This window comes from Ambystoma mexicanum, chromosome 6q (assembly GCF_040938575.1).
Source record: "Ambystoma mexicanum isolate Mex_15411 chromosome 6q, UKY_AmexF1_1, whole genome shotgun sequence".
Classification (NCBI taxonomy): Eukaryota; Metazoa; Chordata; class Amphibia; order Caudata; family Ambystomatidae; genus Ambystoma; species Ambystoma mexicanum.
In genome coordinates, this window is record NC_090937.1 from 1034474072 (window position 1) to 1034492988 (window position 18917).

The following is an 18917-nucleotide window of genomic DNA, read 5'->3' on the forward strand; positions in this document are numbered from 1 at the left end:
AGAGGCCTTCCCAAACTTGAGCCACGCTGCTAGACTGCAGTACCGGTCCTTTTTCACAGCAAATCCCACATCCTTCCTCATAGTGGTCCAGATGCAGGCAATGCAAACATTTGTGATGGCGATCTTCGACATACACATTTATCAGTCCACATTTCACGTATATCTAGAAGAGCCTCCTGTAAGAAAGGCATGGTATCAACGGTAAGACAGACAAGTGACCACAGTTCAAGGGTGTTTATTGAACTTCAATAAAGGGTGTGATAAACGCCTATCTAATCCTAAATCTACAGATGGGAGCAAGCTACGACCATCAAATAATAATGCAGTCCTAGTGGAGTCTCGTCAAAATAAAAGGGTCTGTACTAAAAAACCTATTGCCAATCCTTACGGCTAAATACAAATAGTGTGGGGGTAGGGTTCATGAAAAAGTAAGAAGTGCTCACAAAATGATATGTCAGGATGTTCCGACCGATGGTCTTCCCCACATTTTCAGCACAGGACAAGGCAGTTCACTCGAGCAAAGCGCACACACACACAATGGCTTTTTTGGCACGAGGATACAGTTTCATTACCAGCATCAGAGCCTTCTGTATTCATCAAAGTCTCTTTATTCAGGGGGCATGATGTATCATAACAAAATTCAAAGTTATTTTCCTCTCACAAGTATTCAATTCGGATGAATTCACTCTGCAGTCTGGATCCTGTTGGGCAGAATCCTGTGCAGTTCCCTTGGGGACCACTGCAAGAAGATTAAGACTACAGGAGTAAGCAGTAAACCCAATTGGTAGCAGTCTGTACCACTCACATTTACCTGGTAGCTGTGGCTGAGCCGTCAGACTTCTCTCAAGAAGAGTAGGGCAGTATACAGAGGATACACAATAGGTCTAAAAACACAGTAGAGCAAGCAAACACTGACCAGAGCTTTGTATCAAAAGTATATAATTATTTAACACACACTTAAAGAAATACACTAGCACTATAAATCAAAGCAAGTTCAAACAGTCAGAAAAGTATACACACATCCCTTAAGAATTATTTAGACAAGTCTAAGTTAAAACACCACTTTTTGTCAAAACAGAGGTGAGTGCGTAACTTAGATGGCACTCCAATAATTAAGTAAAAGGGAGAGAAAAAGGCAGGTCATGAAAATAAAACAGTTCCCAACACTTTTAAAAGACCAAAATAAGTTAAAGAAAGCATAGTCTACTGTAGAGCCAAAGTTCATAGGCCAGGCCCACTTTAAATGGAGCAAGGTGAAATGTGCCCAAGATCACACAGTTTAGAAATGCATTCAAGTCTTTGTAAAAATGTTCAGAATCAACCCAACCTCTTTTGAAGGTAAAGTTAGAAGGTCTGGGGCCAACCCAGTTGGAAAGCAAAGGATTTAAGGGTCACTTTTAGCAAACCGTAGAAAGGGAGGCCAGGTGGAACACAGTACCTTTAAAGTTGAGGAAGCTCCAGCGGTGGCAGTTCCTGGCAGCGGGTGCAGTTCGTGGTTTCGACCAGGGGAAGAGAGGATCTCCTCGAGGAGGAAACTTAGAGTCGTTGCACTGCCCAGGGAAGAGACCAGCCGCGGAGTTCGTCGGTTAAAAGGTGCGTTCCTTTTATTCGCAGTCACAGTGGTGAAACTTGGCTATCCGGCCACCGGGGTGCTTGGCATGGGCGATTCGACCAAGGGACGTCCTCAAAGGCGAAATGGCGAACTGGTTGATCCCACCAGCTCAGAGGAAGAAGACTCTTTCAGCAGAAGATCTTCTCTTGTCGTCTGGAAAGTGGCGAGGTCGTTGCAGCAGGGCTCCACCGGTGGTGTCGTCGTTGCAGATGGCTCAGCTTCTCCCCCTCTTTGGATTTCTTAGGTCCTGTGGCGACTTCTGAACCCCCAATTCAACAGCCTAGCTGTCACTCATACATGCTAAGTGATGAGCCGGGCGGCTCACCACTGGGCCAATCAGAACAGAGTGCGACTTGTGTTGCTAAGGCAACGCAGTCCAGGGTGCCCATTCCCCCACCCACACATCCTGTGGGACCCAGACAGAGTGGCACCAGTTGGACGGCTTCTGTGGAGAAGCCCGCCAAAAAGTGGAACAAAGGGCCCGACTTTGGTTGGAGTTACAGAGACGGACACGAACGCCATTTTAGAAAAAAGAGTTCTGGCAAAAAGACCCAACCAGTGATTTCATATTAAATAAATAAACCGGCGGTATCTTTTTTAAAATCAATGGGAAAATCCCATAGGAAATATTCCGGTGGAATATTTTGCGTGGTAACCACCGCCACCAGCCAGAAACTCGACAAGGGGGAACTGGACAGTGCCCCCTTGGAAACAGACCCAGGGGTAATCAAATTAACCCCTTCCAGTACTTCCACAATATGATGGTTTGCACTGGTTCTGTTCACAATTTTGGACTAGTAAAGTCAATGGTGACTTTACATGCCCTGGGAGACAGTAGTCAGTCCCAGGGTATGGAGTCTATGTTTGGGGGTCACTATGACACCCCTGTGTTACTGCACTGAGGGTGCTGTGTAACACATACACAAAAACAGATGATACCCTATGGAGTAAAAACCCCATAGCCCATAAGCACACAAAAAGTCAAAGACATACCTCAAATCATGCCTAAGAGTGGGAGGAACAGAGTCTCACTCTTAGCAGGAGAAAAAAACAAACCCCAAAAATCCAGCAAAGCTGCTGGGGGACTCACTAGGTTTGGGAAATTAGCCTTATAAGAGAATTCTCCCTAACAGATCCCCCTCAGCCGGGCTCTGATCCCTTTTTACAATGCTCATTACTTTTGATTCCCCCCCTCTTCTGGGCTCACATCCCCCTTTACAATGTTCAGAGAATATTTTCTCTTGGGCGACTCACGGTTCACTCCGGATCCCCTTCAGCCGGGCTCAGATCCTTCCTCTTACACAATTAGTATCCCTCAGCCAGGCAAAGACCAATTTCAGTTTGCATCAAACTATCGAAGACTTTTGAATGTGCACAAGGTTCAGCTTAACCCGTTGCAGGACCACTTCGATCTCAAAATTCCCTTCTCACAGCTTGCTTTGACAAAAGCTCTCAGCTGATCTCCCTCTGCCGGGCTCAGACCAACTTCAACTTCAGTTACAAGCTTTAAAAGTCTTTGGACTTCATGTCCCAGAAGGCACTATCAACTTTCACCTTTTTGGGTTTGGGCCACTTGCCTGCTTTATTTGGTGCCTTCCCTCACACGCTCTGCTTCCCACCTGCTCCCAAGTCTCTCTCACTCTCTGTTGATCAGACTCATCAGGCAGCATTACCAGGTCAGCAGCTCCATCCTTTGGCGTGGGGATGAGGTCAGGGTCTCACCACCTGCCACTCTACAACCTTGGGGTCGGCAGATGTGTGTTGGAAAATACCCCCCAAAAGAAGAGGGGTTGTGTGGTTGCGGATAATGGGTGAGAGGGGGAGACCGTGCCTTGCCTAGGGTATTCCCATGAGAATGTCCCCAGACTCTGCTACTCAGGTGATCCGTTCTGGATCCAAAGGCGATGGCCGTGCCATGGCTACCTGAATGGAGGATTCTTGGGGTCCAAATGGGAGAATACCCCTAGGTTTCTGACACTCCTCTTCGGACATGGTGGAAAGTGCAAAGTAAACCGAACCCTGGGGCTCTCGGAACCTCGAAGAGAAGATGAAAAGTTGTTCTACATCGACAACGGATCCCCACTGCCGGTGGTCGACCTCCGGTCGAACAATGGAACAAAAATCAGTCAGAAAACACTATTTTGTCAAAATACTCCAAATATCAAAAAGGCTTGAATAGCAAGAAGAAAGGACTCCGAACACTGAAAAATGCAGTAAAAATCTGAAGATGGACACCAGGGGTGGAGCTTAGGGAAATGACTCATTGGATGGGGCAGTGTGACCCAGAGGACAGTGATTGGTTTAGAGGAGAAATGCAGTTTTCAAGCTAAAGCGAAACTGCTTTTTTTTTTTCTTTACCGAGGATACCCAGCCCGACGACAGGGAATATTCATGAGCATCCATGCCAGATCTCATGCTGGAGAACATACCCTTCTGTGACAGTCTCCTATCTACACCTCCTCACATGTGATGTGTGCAATTGTAGTGAATTGGGACAGCCGGCCCCGCTCTTTGAGGCGAGGCAGCCGTACTTCGAGATGGATTGTGGTGCAGAATATACTCCAACATCAATAATAAAACATACTCAGGAAGTTGGCAAAGTATGACGGTTTTAATATAAATTATCTAAAACAGGGAGCAAAACGGACATCATCCAACGTCGCATAGCAATCTCTCAGCGCATTTCATGAAAAAAAACACACATATATAGTAAAAACGATCATCATGATGTCTACCTACATGGCAAACTATAAAAACCTACTTGGAAGAGTGATAGGCTTACAAGGAACCTCTAGGTATACGTTCCATACTGTTCACAAACAGTGATTGGGTATCTAATATCAGGTGGGCAACTAAGCCCATCCCAAGTGCAAGTCACTATGAACGTCATCAAATGCACAACGTCCCATTGGTTATACAAACTACTGGGCTCTGTTACATGGCCCTCTATAATTTGTTGGCACAATTGTACACCCCTGTAATATGCCACCTCTGTAAGCAGCACACAGGCTGGCACCCAGATGTTTGGCAGGTTGGTCATAACTATAGCCTCCCACCAACTAGCCCACTATCCATCAACACCTTTTAGTCTGCCAGTCAATTAGTTCTTTGAAGTATTGCTTTGATTTTGTACTCTGTCCAGGAATACGAGGGAGAGGAGGCATCCCTGGCCTCCCAGTTTCGCTCCTACTCAACCCATGTCTATTTTCATCCATCCACGTGAATGCAGACCAGGTTTCAGAACATTTTACTGTATTTAAACTCTATTAAATGAAAAACTTCTGCAGTCTTCAGTGTTTCTCCACATCACCTCATCGAGAGATTGTTCCTTTCACACGTTAATTGTATCCACTGTAAGAACACTTCGGCCTTTACTTTCTGACGTCAGGCCAATCAAGCCCTTTCTTGATTCACTTAGACAATGGAGCTTACCAATTTCTAACTGCGACACAATTGAAAAGCGTTTCTATTCACAGTGTCCAGCTCTACTAAAATGCATCATGAAATATCTATAGTCCATTTCTTCCTATACATTGGTGCATCGCCGCAATCTAATCACTACATAGCCAGCCTTAAATAATACTCGTCTGCTTGCGTTGCTGCGACTGTACAATTGTAAAATGATTTCATGTCTTCATCCGTGTCTGTAGCATCTTTATCTCGAGCCCGAAATGCTGTTCACATTTAACACTCCCTTTGACTATAGAACGCTTATATCTTCCATCTCTGCTTACAGGTGTGTCAGCTCTGCTCTGTGTGACGTCACCAATCTGCACTTTTGCTTGTCTTTCCCATTTCCTGTGGGATTTCATTCAAATGGCCATCATATTGTTGTGTATGCATGTATGGCTTTCTTAATGGGAACCTTGCCTCCATGATCCTCTTCGGTATTGGTATTCTTACCGGTACTGCACTTGTGTCACACTCTGGCTCCCAACAAATAGGCAGCATGGGGGCGGAGCTTTGGGTGGGGGTACTTGGATCCACCTCTACAGTAGCAATACAAGACATTCATAATGAGATGGTCTCTCAGCACTGATTGTTTTATGGAAGAATCAGTTTCTTCATAGGAATGAGCCAAAGGGTAAGGAAGTAACGCAGAAGGCTTTAATGATATTAAAGAAATCAGGACAGCATTCAAAACAATTAAACAGAAAGGGTGTTGCACAGAATTCTATGGAAGGAAAGCAGCAAAAAGTAAATCATTCCTAATACTGGAGGATGTACAACTAGGTAAAGACACTTCATAGTTTTGCAATTCAAGTTTCAGACTCACCTACTGATAACACTTACTTTTCTGTCCTGCTATATGGCTGTGTACCAAGAGTCTCTGAACCATCACTTCTGATAGATGCAGCTGCATTTGATGGAAGACCTCTTCTTTTCTGATGCTCAGCCATCAATGCTTCAAGTTGCTTCCTTCTCTGACGCAATTCTTCTCTTAATATCTGGTGTCTGCGTATTTCAGCCCACAGCTAACAAAAGAAAACAGTCTACCTTAATGTCATTAGTAGTTTAAAACCTCAACTAAAAAGTTAAGGTTGCTCTCCTCGTTTGCATATGGCCATTCTCCAATCTCTGAATAGTCACTGGTAACACTTGCCATTTTTAATATCTCTGGGGTATAACAAAGTAAATTGGTTCTGCAACCCCAGATTCAGTTTTTAGCATTTTCTCCAGAAGTGAGGGAAGATGCCTAAACACTTTGAACACGTTTTACAAATGTTATTGATTTTTTTTTCCACCAATCTACATACATAAATGTATGTAGGAGGGGGCTAGACAGTACCCCAGCCTGCTTTGATTTAAGAATGTCAAAACATTGTTCTTGAGGAGTTGACTCATTTTAGTGTACAGGACTCCAACCCTTAGTATAGGCCTGAACTACTCAAAACATTTGGTAGCTATGGCTGAGCAGCCAGGCTTAGTCTAGGAGGGAGAAGGGCTGTAGTAGAGTAGATCTGCAAGAGTGGGGGAGCCCTGCCGTCAATATTTGAAATTTTGCAACATATCAAATGCCATTGTTTGAATCGTACAACACATTCATCAAAACAGGACACTATTTCTGTCTCATTGTGCACCTCAATGCAATATAGAGGGACTTCCGGTGACTTAGAGGTATCTAAACAACTTTTATTATTTGGCTGCTATATTTCATCTTTTTTTGTTTTTCCGATAATACAGGGTCAATCAGTACACTGTCTTACATGAATTACAGAGTATGTGAATAACCCAGTGTCAATGAATAAAGCAAATACTAAACTATTTTTTCACAAAAAACAATGTGTGAATAACAGTGTCAACAGATAAAATCAACATGTGTGTGACACAGGGTATGCATAGGCTGGCTGTAGTACACATAAATATTCCACATGATCTACAGTGCCTTCCTTGATTGGGCAGCCAAACTAAATTAAATGCTTACTCCCTGTGATGGGTAAAACCACAATGGGCTTGGCGCTAAGGTACAAATCCTTGTAGAGCTATAGAAATGGCAACCACATTAATAGTCCCAGGGTTTGTGCTCTGTCACACTCTTTAGTACAGACCAGTTAGGAGGTCTGATAGTGCCAGGCAGAAGGGAGACCTGATGATAGGTAGAGGTGTCGGACCTAGATGTATCCAAGAAAGAAACCCACTTCCGTCTGTTTCTCCCGGAACTCGCTTGATTTGCTGCACTTTCTTTATCTTTCTTGTCCTTATAACCTGGGGCCAAATAAGGATACACGTGTTGAATGTTCAAGTTATTAATATCTTTGGCCAATTTCTTACACTTTTTTTCTAGGGTAGCTGCCATAAATTGATCTAACAATTTGTTGATCTCCTTTAATTTGTCACGTACATTTTTGAGGTCCTTATTGTTCAGCAATTTGGTCTCCTCTGTTTTTAGTTCGTCTGAGAGTTTGAGTGGATCCTCTGGGCAGTGGTAATAGTCAGCACCATCAGGTCCTGCTACCTTTAGTCGAAATCTTGCTAAAGCCCAACATGTATTCTCTATCATGCAGGAATAAGGCTGGTTCATTACGAACCAGAAGCCCAAGCGGTACCAATTTCACTCTGAGATATTCTCGCAAAAAAAGTCGTAGTAGAGTAGAAACACATTTGTGCACACAGTCAAGAAGACACTTACACACTTGTAGTTATATATAAATATGATATATTATACACACACTGAACAATGTTAAGTTCACTTCCAAATTCAAGAAGGCAAGTGAAACATGTATACATATTTACAGTAGGACTTGTGCAGTTGTAACTCAATTCAATGGTAAACCTTAAATTGGAATGCAGGCAAGGGAAAGCGGTTCTTCAGGTTAGCAAAGGTATTCATCAACCAACAATCACAGAATGATAATACTGGCAAGTAAAATAACTTTGTACATACTTGTATAATAGATGGAAGCAATTCAAGATAAGAAAGCACTTGACAATTAATACTTGAAATCGCTATTTCAGGAAAGACCGAATCAATCAAAACCAACACAGAGCAGGGAAGACTTGCATTACATTCACAAATATAAATATCATATTGTTAGGGAGAATTCTCTGTTAAGGCTAATTTCCCAAACCTAGCGAGTCCCCCAGCAGCTTTGCTGGATTTTTGGGATTTATTTTTTTCTCCTGCTCAGAGTGAGACTCTTTTTCTCCCACTCTTAGACATGATTTGAGATATCCTTTGACTTTGTAATGTGTTTTATGGGCTATGGGGTCTTTTACTCCATAAGGTTTCATGTATTTTTGGTAAGTGTGTTACACAGCACCCTCAGTGCAGTAACACAGGGGTGTCATAGTGACCCCCAAACAGACTCCATACCCTGGGGCTGACAACTATCTCCCAGGGCATGTAAAGTCACCATTGACTTTACTAGTCTTAAATTGTGAACAGAACCAGTACAAACCATCACATTGTGGAAGTACTGGTAGGGGTAATTAGATTGCCCCTGGGTCTGTTTTTCGAGGGGGCACTGTGCAGTCCCCCCTCGTCGAGTTTCTGGCTGGTGGCAGTGGATACCACGTGAAATATTCCACCGGAAAATTTCCTATGGGATTTTCCCATTAATTTTAAACGCACCACTTTTTGGTGCAATGTTAAAGATACCGCTGGGTTATTTATTTAATATTTATTCCCTGGTTGGGTCTTTTTGCCAGGACTGTTTTGAAATGGCGTTTGTGTTCACCTGTGCAACTCCAACCCAAGTCGAGCCCTTTGTTCCACTTTTTGGTGGGCTTCTCCACAGAAGCCTCCAAAAGTGGTGCCACTCTATCTGGGTCTACAGGATGTGTGGGAGGGGGGTTTAGGCACCCTGGACTTAGTTGCCTCGGCAACTCAAATCGCACTCTTGTGTGATTGGCCCAGTGGTGAGCCGCCCGGCTCACCACTTAGCATGTTTGAGTGACAGGTAGGACTGATGAATGAGGGTTTTCTGCATAAAAGCAGGGTTTGGGGACTGGAACTTCAGAAGTCGCCACAGGACCAAAGAATCCGAAGAGGGAGAAGCTGAGCCGACCTGCAACGACGACACCACCGGTGGAGCCCTTCTGAACCGTCTCACCACTTCCCAACGACAGAGAAGATCTTCATCCCGGAGAGTCTTCTTCCTCTGAACTGGTGGGGATAACCAGTACGCCCTCTTTTTGCCTTCCTGGATCGTCTCGTGGTCAAGCACCCCGGCGGCCGGATAGCCACGCTTCACCACTACCGCGAATAAAAGGGTAGTACCTTTTAACCGGGAAACTCCGCGGCTGGTTTCTTCCCTGGCAGTGCAACGACCTCCAGCTTTCCTCCACGTCGAGATCTTCTCTTCCCCTGGACGAAGCACCGACTTGCAACCGCTGCCAGGAACAACTGCCCACGCTGGAGCTTTTTCACCATTTCAGGTACTGAGTCCCATCTGGTCTCCCTTGCAACAGACTGCTCAAGGTGTCCCGTAAATCCTTGACTTTCTATCCTGGGGTGACTTGGGACCTACTAACTAACTTTTCCTGACTTGATCCAACCCTTTTTCAACTCTTTGCAAAGACTCTTTAAAAGTACTATTCAACTGTGTGATCTTGGACACGTTCCGCTTGCTCTCACCAAGAGTGGGCATGGCCTATGACTTTCTTGCTCCTCAGTAGACTCTGCCTTTTCTGAATTTCTCTGGTTCTCCTAAGGTGTTGGTATTGTGTATGTTCCTAATTCTGCCTTTTTCTCTCCGTTTTTAATTAACTTATTGGAGTGCCATCTTAGGTTAAGCGCTCACCTCTGTCTGAAAATAAGTGGTGTTTTAACTAAGACTTGTTCAATAATTAATCAGGGATGTATATATATTAATAGTGACTTTTTGAACTTGCTTGCCATATTAGTGTTAGTGTATTTTATAAAGTGTGTTTTTAAATAAATAATTATATACTTTTATACCCAAGCTCGGGTCAGTGTTTGCTTATGCTACTGTATTTTGGTACCTATCTTGTATACTCCATATACTGTCTAACTCTTCTTGAGAGGGTCTGGCTGCTCAGCCACAGCTACCAGGTAAATCTGGGTGGTACAGACTGCTACCAATTGGGTTTACTGCCAACACCTGTAGTCCTAAGCCTTTTGCAGTGGTCCCTAAGGGAACTGCACAGGTTTCTGCCCAACACATATCACAGTGGCCATAGGCTTTAACAGTTCATCCCTATCTAGGTATGAGTGTGTCAGAGTAGGACTGGGGGGGGCAAAATAAGTAAGACACCAGCTGTAAAGAGTGAAGAGTTCCAGAAGAAGATTTGTAGCAAGTAAGTACAGTTTTTGTAGGAAAAAAGGTCAGGAGTTTCGAAAAAGCCTCCCTGTAGGCGCACAGGCATTAGGCCTGGGCAAGCATATATTGTCAAACCACCAAACTAACGAATCAGCACTCCAGAAAACACAGGAGCAGCAAACCAACTCTAGGTAAGTTCTACCAAGAGTCTCACAGTACCTTAAACATGAAGATGCATAACAATGCTTCCACGATGCAGTAGCAGACCCGGTCACAGAATTCTTGGTCAGCAGACTGAATAAAGGACACTGGATGGATCGTGCAGCAGCTGTCAAGCGGAGAGGCTCTCAGCAAGGCATGATTCGTGGCTCTGTCGTTTTGGTGCCCTTTTCAAAGCACCAGTGAAGAACAGTGCCCTGTCGATTCAGCTTGCTTTCTCGGCACAGCCTTCAGATGAGAGGTCTTCAAGGAGTGGAATCTTGCCCAAAGTTGCAGGAGGGTTCGATCTTCAGTAGGCGATGCACTGCACACTGGCCCCAGGTCCCATGGTATTAGCGGTTTGTATTGGTTGAAGGTCACAGCTCGTTGTGGGATGGCTTGAAATGCAGGTCTTCAGACTAATTGACCCTCCCTACCAATATAAGGAACGAAAGTCCAGATCAGAGTTTCCCCGTAGCTTAGAAAAGAGGGCTGGAGCAACAGCAGTCACTCAGATGGCTCTGGAGGTAGCTGCAGACGTCCTCTTTCGGAATGGATTTTCCAGTGGTTGACTCTGGCTTCAGCATTAATACCCAGCCATTCCACATGCATGCTTTCATTCAAACTTGGGGTGGGAGCTGTCCTTTCAGGACAGCTAGCCTCCCAGCTAGAACTGGTTCTAAGCAGGCACACTGGAGGACAAAGACCTTTGGCGTTTGGGAGTCCTCCCAGCTTCCTGTCCCCTAGACACACTGGCGCCGTCGGGCGAGCTTCACAAAGGGATCCCAACGAAGACAAACCAGGACCTCCCCCACCCAGCATGGCACAACAACAAAAAGAATAAACCATTGTAAGTGGGCGAAAAAAGAAGATGGGAACCATTTTGGATCAATGTTGTCCCATGTGTCCCTTAATGCAGCTGCGAATGCAGCCTGCATTGTAAATTTCACAAAATTGGTAGACAAGTGTCCACTGCCACCAGCCACTCAGACAGATGTGTTTCTGTAACTAAGAAGTTACAACAGAAGTGAAAAAGAGACACAAAGTGTCCCCTCAGCACTCCACATAGGGGGTGGTGTGCAGATCTCGCAAGAAAAGTGTAAGTAAGATGAAATGTATCCCCCCCCCCCCATCCTTGGGAACAGTCGTTCTCGCAACAAATTAAGATAAAAACAAAGAGGGAAGCTCAAGGAGTTTCCAGTAACAGTGCACACAAGGTGCTGTGTGCTACAATAGGAAATTACAGATGCCATTGAGAAGAAGAAAAAACAGGTGTCCAGAGTACAAAACAAGAATGGGTTGTCAGGCAGAATCATATGTTGTACCCTTAGGGACCACTACATACAATTAAGACTACAAGTGATAGTACAATTTCACCTTTGGTACAAGCCTGTACTACACAGTAAAGTGGTAGCGATGGCTGAGCAGCCAGACTCATCTCAAGAGCAAATGAGTAGTAATAGGGATTACACAAAGGACTACAATTACTGTGACTCAAGCAAACACCGACTCAAGGTTTCTGGTTAAAAAATATAAGTACATTTATTTTTAAACCATTTGTTCACAAAACACTTTACTTCTATTAAATAAAACCAAACTTTAAATATACTAAACACAACCTATTCCTCTTGTGCAGGTCAATTCAAGGTAGGTACATTTGGATTTGACAAACCGGTGTTTCGAAACAAAGACGTTACCGTGGGTTAATACGAAATCACTCTGACAGTAATGACAGTTCGGAAATACGAAAGAAAAGCGTACCCTCGGGAAGAAATGTAACTGAAGTCAAACACCCTTAGCACATAGAATTAAAACAAGGGAATAGTTCATAAAAATAATAGGCAATACTTTGTAAAGGCAATAGAATCAGAGGACGTGTTCTAAGAGGCAGATAACAGTCAATAAGCCTGGGCCAGTGTCAAATGGAGCAGAGGCTCTGTTGTCGAGGATCACACGGTTAGAATAGTTCAACATTAACGTTGCCAGGAGTAATTGATATTGTCAAAAGGGAAGCAAAAGTTATAAGACGGAAGGAAGAAAGGACAATCCTTCGGAAAGGAAAAGGGTTCACCCCGATTCCTCAAGGTCGGACGGAGAGCATGCAAATGGACGCAGTACCTTTATCGAATGAAGAAAGCTGGTGCTACGGCAGTTGTTCCTGGTAGTTCCTGCAGACTCACGGTTCCTGAAGCTTCAGTCGTGGGGACAAGGACGACGTTTGGAGCAATCTGCACTACCCAGGGATGAAGCCAGCAGCAGCAAAGCAACGATGAATAAAAGGTGCGCTCCTTAAAAACAGGAGAGGGCTCCTCTGATGGCTATCCGGACCACTACAACTCAGTGCAGTGATTTCGACCCAGAAGAGGATTCTCTGGCTGTAGAAGGTGAGCTGGTTGATCCCACCAGGCTCAAGGGAAGAAGACTCCAGACTGGATCTTCTCTGTCGTTGAAGGGTAGATCGCTCAGGACTGCAGCAGGGCTTCACCAGGATCCAGGAGTTGCAGCAGCCGTCTTCCCCACTTCTCTTCGGTTCTTGTAGTTCCAGTGGCGAGACTGACTTCCAGCCCAAGAGTCCTGCCTTTTATGCCAAAATCCCCCATTCACACAGCCTGGCTGTCAATCACACAGCAGGAGGGTTGTCCAGCCCGGACAGCCACCTCAGCCAATCGACACAAAGTGCGACTTTGGTCTCCAAGGAGACCCTGTGCAGGGGGTTACTAAACCCCTCCCTCATATTCAGCCCACCTAGACACCCAGACGCCAAAGGAGGGCTTCTTCGCAGAAGCCCGCCAAAGGACAGAACAAGAAAACCAAACCTGGTTTGGCGTGAAAAGCAAACAAAAGACCTTTCCAACACGAAATGGCAAAAAACCACGCTAGGACCCAAGATAAAAATGATATGGGGTAGCAGGTTTTATGTTCACGTCTGTCACCACAGCCAGAACACTAACATGGGAATCCGTGTAAAAATGATAGTTACCACTGCCACCAGCTATGTCGAGTCGGGAAGGGGGACGCAAAGTGCCCCTTGAGGTACAGAAGGACAGGGGAAAGTTATTCCCCTCCAGTACTCCATTGTAAGATGGTTTGTACTGGATCTGTATTTTAAAAGGACTAGTAAAGCCAATGGCGACTTTACATGTTTCTGGGGGACAGTAGTCATCCCCAGAAATGGAGTTCACAAGGGAAGTCTAAAAGACATCCCTGTGTCACTGCACTAAAGGTGCTGTGTGACACACAAGTAAAAAGATGATGCCTAGGGAGTTGGTGACACTCCATAGCTCATGAGCACAAAAAGTACAACACAACAAATACACTAAGAGTGGGAAAAAGGCTCACACTCTTACCAGGTGGAAAAAATAAACCCCAGAAATCCAGCAAAGCTGCTGAGGGACTCACTAGGTAAGGGAATTTAGCCATAAATGAGAATTCTCCCTAACATGGGTGTGTGAGAAAAAAGATTCCCACTCACTCATCAGTCAGAAAATACCCAATAGTCCAGCAAAATGTGTTACGGGGACTCACCAGGTGAAGAGAATATCGGACAAGATGGAAATTCTACCCAACATTAGTCAAAAACGGAACTTCTAATAACCAGCATTTTCATTTTTGAACACACACAGCTACACAGCATCTAAACAGATGGAACAAGTTACGTACCCATAACTATTGTTCTCCAGCATGGGTCTGGCATGGATTCACATGCTCATGAATATTCCCCCGTCATCATGCCGGAAATTCTCGGTCAAAGAAAAACACTTTCACTTACAAACCGTATCTCTCCTCTAAACCAATCACTGTCCTCTAGGTCATACTGCCCCCAGCCAATGACAGTCCTCCCCCTAAGCCCCTCCTCGGGCAGCCATCTTCAGATGTGGTAAGCACGTAAAGTGGCAGTATAACCAAAAAGAGCTGCAAAGGGATAGGAGGGAGGGTTCGCATGTGAATCCATGCCAGACCCATACTGGAGAACAATAGTTACAGGTAAGTAACTTGTTCCTTCACCAGCATGGATTCACATGCTCATGAATAACTTATACATAGCAGTACAACATTACACAACTATGGGAAGTGGCAAGGCTCAACAGAAGGTGTGCATGGACCTCCACGTAGCAGACCTGCAGATGTCCAGCACGGGTACACCAGGCAGGAACTCCGTCACAGCGATCGCACTGGTGGAGTGGGTTCTCAGATGGCCAGGCAGCAGTCGGTTTGCCAACCGATGACCGTGTGTGATGCAGCCGGAAAGCCACTTTGAGATCAAAAATCCCTGGACAAGTCCTTCCCATGGTTCACAGGGCCAAAGTTCACGAACAGTTGAGAAGTGTTCCGAAAACTCTTTGTGAGCATCACGTAGAACTTCAGGGAGCGAGCAACGTCCAGTGAGTGCAAGGCACTTTCAGCCAGTGACAAAGTCTTCAGGAAAAACACAGGTAAAACCAAAGGCTTGTTGAGGTGGAATTCTGACAATCTTTGGCAGGAGCGAGGGGTGCGTCTGCAGCACCATCCCCGATTTGTGGAAAGTCAGATATGGCTGCTTGCAGGATAGGGCCTGGATCTCACCCGTACTCCTGGCCGATGTGATGGCCACAAACAAAGCAGTTTTCCATGAGAGAAACTTGAGAGGGGTCTGATGCAAAGGCTCGAAGGCCTCCCCCCCGCCCCTATGAGGAAGGACTCGACAACCTTTTCCTCGTAGTCGTTGAAACCAGAGTCTGGTGATGGTTGCAACGGTAGGCGCCAGGGTGCGTACTCCAGCACCCGGTAATTTTTCTTCAGCCAATCCAGCGCAAGGGTTCCTCAAGAGGGACAGGCCTTCGTCCAGAAGGCGGACCGCCATGATGGTCTTCCTTTTGGAGTTGCGCACTGGTACAGTAAAGCCTCCTTCTTGGTCTCCTCTGACAAACTGGAAAAGCTCGGATGTGAAGGCAGAAACAGGGGCGTCTGAGAACACTTTCTCTTCTTAGCCGGAGGCATTCTTATTTGGATTTCTGACACCAACGCGTGTAGGGTCGATAGGATGTTCAGGGATACATCGCTCGGCTGAGCTGGCGCAACCGGAACACTAGTTCCCCGCGCAGTCGACGTTGCTGCCGGCCTCCTCCTTCAGGTCCTTGTGGACAGTGTGTGCAGGGACTCCAGGTACTCATCTGCAGACTAAATTTCCATGACTTGGGGCTGGACTGAGATTTCTTCGCCCTCCCCCTTTTGCACCCTAAGGGGTCAGAACTGGGCTCAGAGACGGCATCCTCTTCTACAGCGTGTCAGCAGGCTTTGCCACAGTCACAGTGGGGGCCTGCCAGCTCGGAGGGAGGGACACCTTGGGAGCAGTAGGGGTTACCTTCATGGGGTCAGCCCCTTTCGCCTTCGAAAGAGCAGCCGCCACCAGCTCAATCGTTGACGAACACTTATGCGCCGCCTGGCCCTTCTTGGGCAGGTCGGCCGGCTTTTCCGCTTCTCAAGCAGCTTAGCTGGGTAGGACGATTTTCTTTTTGAGGCGCTGGATTGTTGGCTGGCAATGGAAGCGAATGGTGATGTTGATCGAGTCTGTGAATCACGGGACCCAGTTGCGCGGCGACCCTGATGGAACCTGACTTTTGTTGTTTGGTCTTGTCTCTGGCCCCCTCGGATGGGGTGCTCTCAAAGGACTTGGAAGCCCGCTCCTCAGACCGGCCGGTCCTGTTTGAGGCATGACCCCTGCACGGCGCACTACGCAGAGGCCAGGGTATTTAGCCACTCTGCCAGTCTACTGTGTCGATCCTTCGTTTTCTTGGAGAAGCCAAAGCAGATCTCGCACTCTCCTTCCTTGTGGTCCAGGTGTAGACAGTAGATGCATTGGAGTCGTTTGTCCTCTACAAACACGTTCCGTAGTCCGCATCTGGTGCAGGGCCTGAAAAGGGATCTTCCTTCTTCCTCCTCCTCCATCATGGCCAGGAGGTGACGAGTAGGCCCGATGGCCTTCTGGAAGCTTTGAAAAAACTTTGATAATCTTCACATTGAGAGGCGCTTAAATTCACTGACAAATGGATCCCTGCTTTCGGTAGATGGAGAGAAGAGCACACAGGCTCTTTTTTGACAAAAATAGAAAATGTTTCTGTCTAAAAGCGAAACAATGTAGATGTAGCTCACGGAGCAAAATTCAAGGACTCCCAAAACTGAAACATGTGGTAAAAATCTGATGATGGTTGCCGGAGGAGGGGTTTAGGGAGATAACAGTCATTGGCTGGGGTAGTATGACCCAGAGGACAGTGATTGCTTTAGAGGAGAAATACTGTTTGTAATTGAAAGTGAAACTTTCTATTACCGAGGATTCCCAGCCTGACAGGGAATATTCATGAGCATGTGAATCCATGCTAGACCCCATGCTGGAGAAGTAAAACTACTCACTTTTAAAGAAAGGAATCCTATTCAGATTAACAGGCATGATTGGAGGAACAAGTTACTTACCCGGAACTGTTGTTCTCCAGCATGGGTCTGGCATGGATTCATATGCTCATGAATATTCCCCGTCGTCAGGCTGGGAATCCTCGGTAAAGAAAAAATGAGTATCAGTTTCGTTTCTGATCTGTCTTTCGTAGTAGTAATCAATCACTGATCTCTGCGTCATACTGACCACAGCCAATGACTGCCCTCTACCTAAGCCCCGCCTCTGGCAGCCATCTTCAGATTTGGTAGCACGTGAAGAGGCAGTATGACCAAGAGAAGAGCCGCAGAGCGGTAGGCGGGAGGGTTCGCATGTGAATCCATGCCAGACCCATGCTGTAAGAACAGTTACAGGTAAGTAACTTGTTCCTTCTCCAGCATGGGGTCTGGCATGGATTCACATGCTCATGAATACAAGAATACATAGCAGTACACACATGCACAACCACGGGGGGTGGCAAAAGGCTCAACATTAAGCATCTCTTACCTCCTCACCAGGCTCACCTTAAGCGAACAGGTTGCGCAGCACTGCTTGGCCGACCCTGGACTCCTCCCTGGAATCCCGATCGACGCAGTAGAATCTCATGAAGGTGTGCGTCGACCTCCACGTAGCAGCCCTGCAGATGTCCAGCAGGGGCACACCAGATAGGAACGCCGTAGTAGCAGCGATCGCTCTGGTCGAATGGGCTCTCGGACGGCCTGGCAGCGGTCGGTTAGCCAACCGGTGGCAGTGCATGATGCAGCGGAGAGCCATCTGGAAATAGAAGACTTCGAGAGAGCCTTCCCCTGATTGACAGGTCCAAAGTTCACGAACAGCTGTGATGCCCTCCGGAAACTCTCCGTGCGGTCCACGTAGAACTTCAGCGCTCTAGCCACATCCAGCGAGTGCAAAGTCCTCTCGGCCGGCGACGAAGGAGACGGGAATAAAACAGGTAACACCAAGGGCGCGTTAAGATGGAAGTCCGACGGCACCTTGGGCATAAAGGAGGAGTGCGTCCTAAGCACCACCCTCGAGGCATGGAAAGTCAAGTACGGTGGTTTGCAGGATAGGGCCTGGATCTCTCCCACTCGTCGTGCGGAGGTAATGGCCACCAGGAATGCAGTCTTCCACGACACAAACTTCATCGGTGTGGGTACCACGGTTGGACCACCCACATAGAAGCAACTAAGATGAGCGTCATCGGTTCCCTGTGGATCTTGTTGACCACCTTCCTCATCAGAGGGGTTGTGGAAAAGCGTAGGCAAATATCCCTGACCAATTCATCCTAGGGCGTTCCGCTTGGAGCCGGGAGGCGAAGTCTGGGCATTGCCTGTTTTCGCTTGTGGCGAATAGATCTATAGTGGGAAAACCCCACCGAGAGAAGAGGTCTCCTACGACTTCTTCGTGTAGTGTCCACTCGTGTTCTTCTGGAAGGGGATTCTTAGGGAGAATTATCTGATAAGGCTAATTTCCCAAACCTAGTGAGTCCCCCAGCAGCTTTGCTGGATTTTTGGGGTTTGTGTTTTTCTCCTGCTAAGAGTGAGACTCTTTTACTCCCACTCTTAGACATGATTTGAGGTATGTCTTAGACTTGTTATGTGCTTATGGGCTTTCTTTTTACTCCATAGGGTATCATCTGTTTTTCTGTATGTGTGGTACACAGCACCCTCAGTGCAGTACCACAGGGGGTGTCACAGTGACCCCCAAACATAGACTCCATACCCTGGGACTGACTACTGTCTCCCAGGGCATGTAAAGTCACCATTGGCTTTACTAGTCCAAAATTGTGAACAGAACCAGTACAAATCATATTGTGGAAGTACTGGTGAGGAGTAATTCGATTGCCCCTGGGTCTGTTTTCGAGGAGGCACTGTCCCGTCCCCCCTCGAGTTTCTGGCTGGTGGCAGTGGTTACCACGCAAAAAATTGAACCAGAATATTTTCTATGGGATTTTCCCACCGATTTTAAACGCACCACTTTT

General features: G+C 46.3%; 1 protein-coding gene across 5 annotated transcripts in view; it reads right to left on the bottom strand.

Annotated features, from left to right (window-relative positions):
- The window catches only part of PCM1 (pericentriolar material 1), a 2166942-nt gene that overhangs the window by 1327972 nt on the left and 820053 nt on the right, over positions 1-18917 (bottom strand). For all 5 annotated transcript variants that reach the window (XM_069631563.1, XM_069631561.1, XM_069631564.1 and 2 more), the window contains one exon: positions 5906-6087. In XM_069631563.1, the coding sequence (XP_069487664.1) occupies positions 5906-6087 (182 nt within the window). The remainder of the gene's footprint in view (positions 1-5905; positions 6088-18917) is intronic.